Below are 1,650 nucleotides of genomic sequence, written 5' to 3'. Positions count from 1 at the left end.
GCGATTTCGGTAATCTCACAATAAAATCCATGCTCAATTCCTCCCACACAGCATTCGGAATTGGTAAGGTTGTAATAATCCTTGAGGAGAAGAAGCGAGATATTTATGTTGTTGGCATACAACGCACCTGGCTAAAAAATTCGTGACATCCTTCTTCATTCTGACCCAATACAGTGATTGTGCTACGCGTCTAAACGTTCTGTATACTCCCGAATGACCTCCCATTTGTGTTACGTGAAACTCGGCCATCAATTTAGGAATCCACTTTGATTTTGCTGACAATACCAATCGGCCTCTATGGTGCAACCTCTCATGTTCGAGCGTATACGCGGGATGCGTATTCGGGTCTCTCTTAATATCCTCTACCACCTTCTGTAAGAATTCATCAGCTTTTACTTCTCGTACCACCTCTTCAAGGTCTTGCCAGAAAGGTCTACCCACCATCCCCAACTCTTTCCCTTCTTCCTCTTCTCCCTCATATTTTCTAGATAAAGCATCTGCAGCTTTATTTGCAACACCCGATTTGTAAACAATATCGAAGTCATACCCCAACAATTTTGTGATCTAGTCCTGTTGGCTTTGAGTTGTAATTCGCTGCTCCAACAAATGGCGAAGGCTCTTCTGGTCGGTGTGAACGATGAACTTCTGTCCGACAAGGTAAGGTCTCCAATGTTGTATGGCCAGCACCAATGCCATCAATTCCTTCTCATATATCGACTTGCTCAGCTTCCCCTCAGACAGTGCTTTGCTGAAATAAGCTATTGGCTTTTTATCCTGCATCAAGACTGCTCCCACTCCCCGTCCGGATGCATCGCACTCGATGTGGAAGGGTCGCCCAAAATCTGGCAGCGTTAGCACAGGTGCCGTCGTCATAGCCTCCTTGAACGTCTTCCAAGCTGCCTCAGCATTTGTGCTCCACGAGAACCCCCCTTTTTTTAACAATTCCGTCAACGGTTTTGCTATCTTCCCGTAATCCCTTACAAATCGTCGGTAGTTCCCAGTCAATCCCAAAAACCCCCTTAAGCTTTTGACTGTCCTCGACCGTTCCCAATCTATTATGGCCTTTATTTTATCTTCATCCATCTCCACGCCCTTTCGGGATATAACATGCCCCAAATATTTGACTTGGGTCTGACCGAATTCACTTTTCTTTCTGTTGGTGATAAGCCTCTCCATTGCTTGATTGAAGACTGAACCCGAGAAGGAAGGAGTTCCAGCAGGTGGCAGCGGAAAGTTGATGGAATCAGAGTGGATGTTGGTTGCGACAGAGAAGAGATGAGATGATCCTAGCTTCAGGCAGCCTCCATTGTTGGAAGAAAGCTAAGAGCTGGAAGAGAGTTGATGGAAAGAGTGACTTTGGTAAGCATTTGCTTGGCAGAGATGAACTTCAGATTGAAGAAATTTCTCATAGAGTCCAAAGTGATTTACAAGCTTAGCCTATGAGATTTTATAGATCAATCTCAAGGCCACACGTTTCAGATCTCATGCCAACTAATTAGCCATGTGTTAAATGTGTGTGGCATTTAGAAAGCTTTATTAAACACATGTAAAATATGCTAGGTGCCTATGGAAAAGTAAACACTAATGCCACCCCTTTTATGATAGGCACACCCCTCTTTATGTAGAATTGTCCATTTTACCCTTCACCAT

General features: G+C 44.2%; 1 protein-coding gene across 1 annotated transcript in view; it reads right to left on the bottom strand.

Annotated features, from left to right (window-relative positions):
- Nucleotides 1-551: 551 nt before the first annotated feature.
- The window catches only part of LOC111240655 (uncharacterized mitochondrial protein AtMg00860-like), a 5,235-nt gene continuing 4,136 nt past the window's right edge, over nucleotides 552-1,650 (bottom strand). Inside the window, exon 2 of the mRNA XM_022776101.1 lies at nucleotides 552-1,196. Coding sequence (XP_022631822.1) covers nucleotides 565-1,176 — 612 coding nt within the window. The 5' untranslated portion in view covers nucleotides 1,177-1,196 and the 3' untranslated portion in view covers nucleotides 552-564. The remainder of the gene's footprint in view (nucleotides 1,197-1,650) is intronic.

This window comes from Vigna radiata, unplaced genomic scaffold, assembly GCF_000741045.1.
Source record: "Vigna radiata var. radiata cultivar VC1973A unplaced genomic scaffold, Vradiata_ver6 scaffold_534, whole genome shotgun sequence".
In the NCBI taxonomy this organism is placed as follows: domain Eukaryota; kingdom Viridiplantae; phylum Streptophyta; class Magnoliopsida; order Fabales; family Fabaceae; genus Vigna; species Vigna radiata.
The sequence above is the reverse complement of the archived record's forward strand: the minus strand, read 5'-3'. Positions and strand labels throughout refer to the sequence as shown.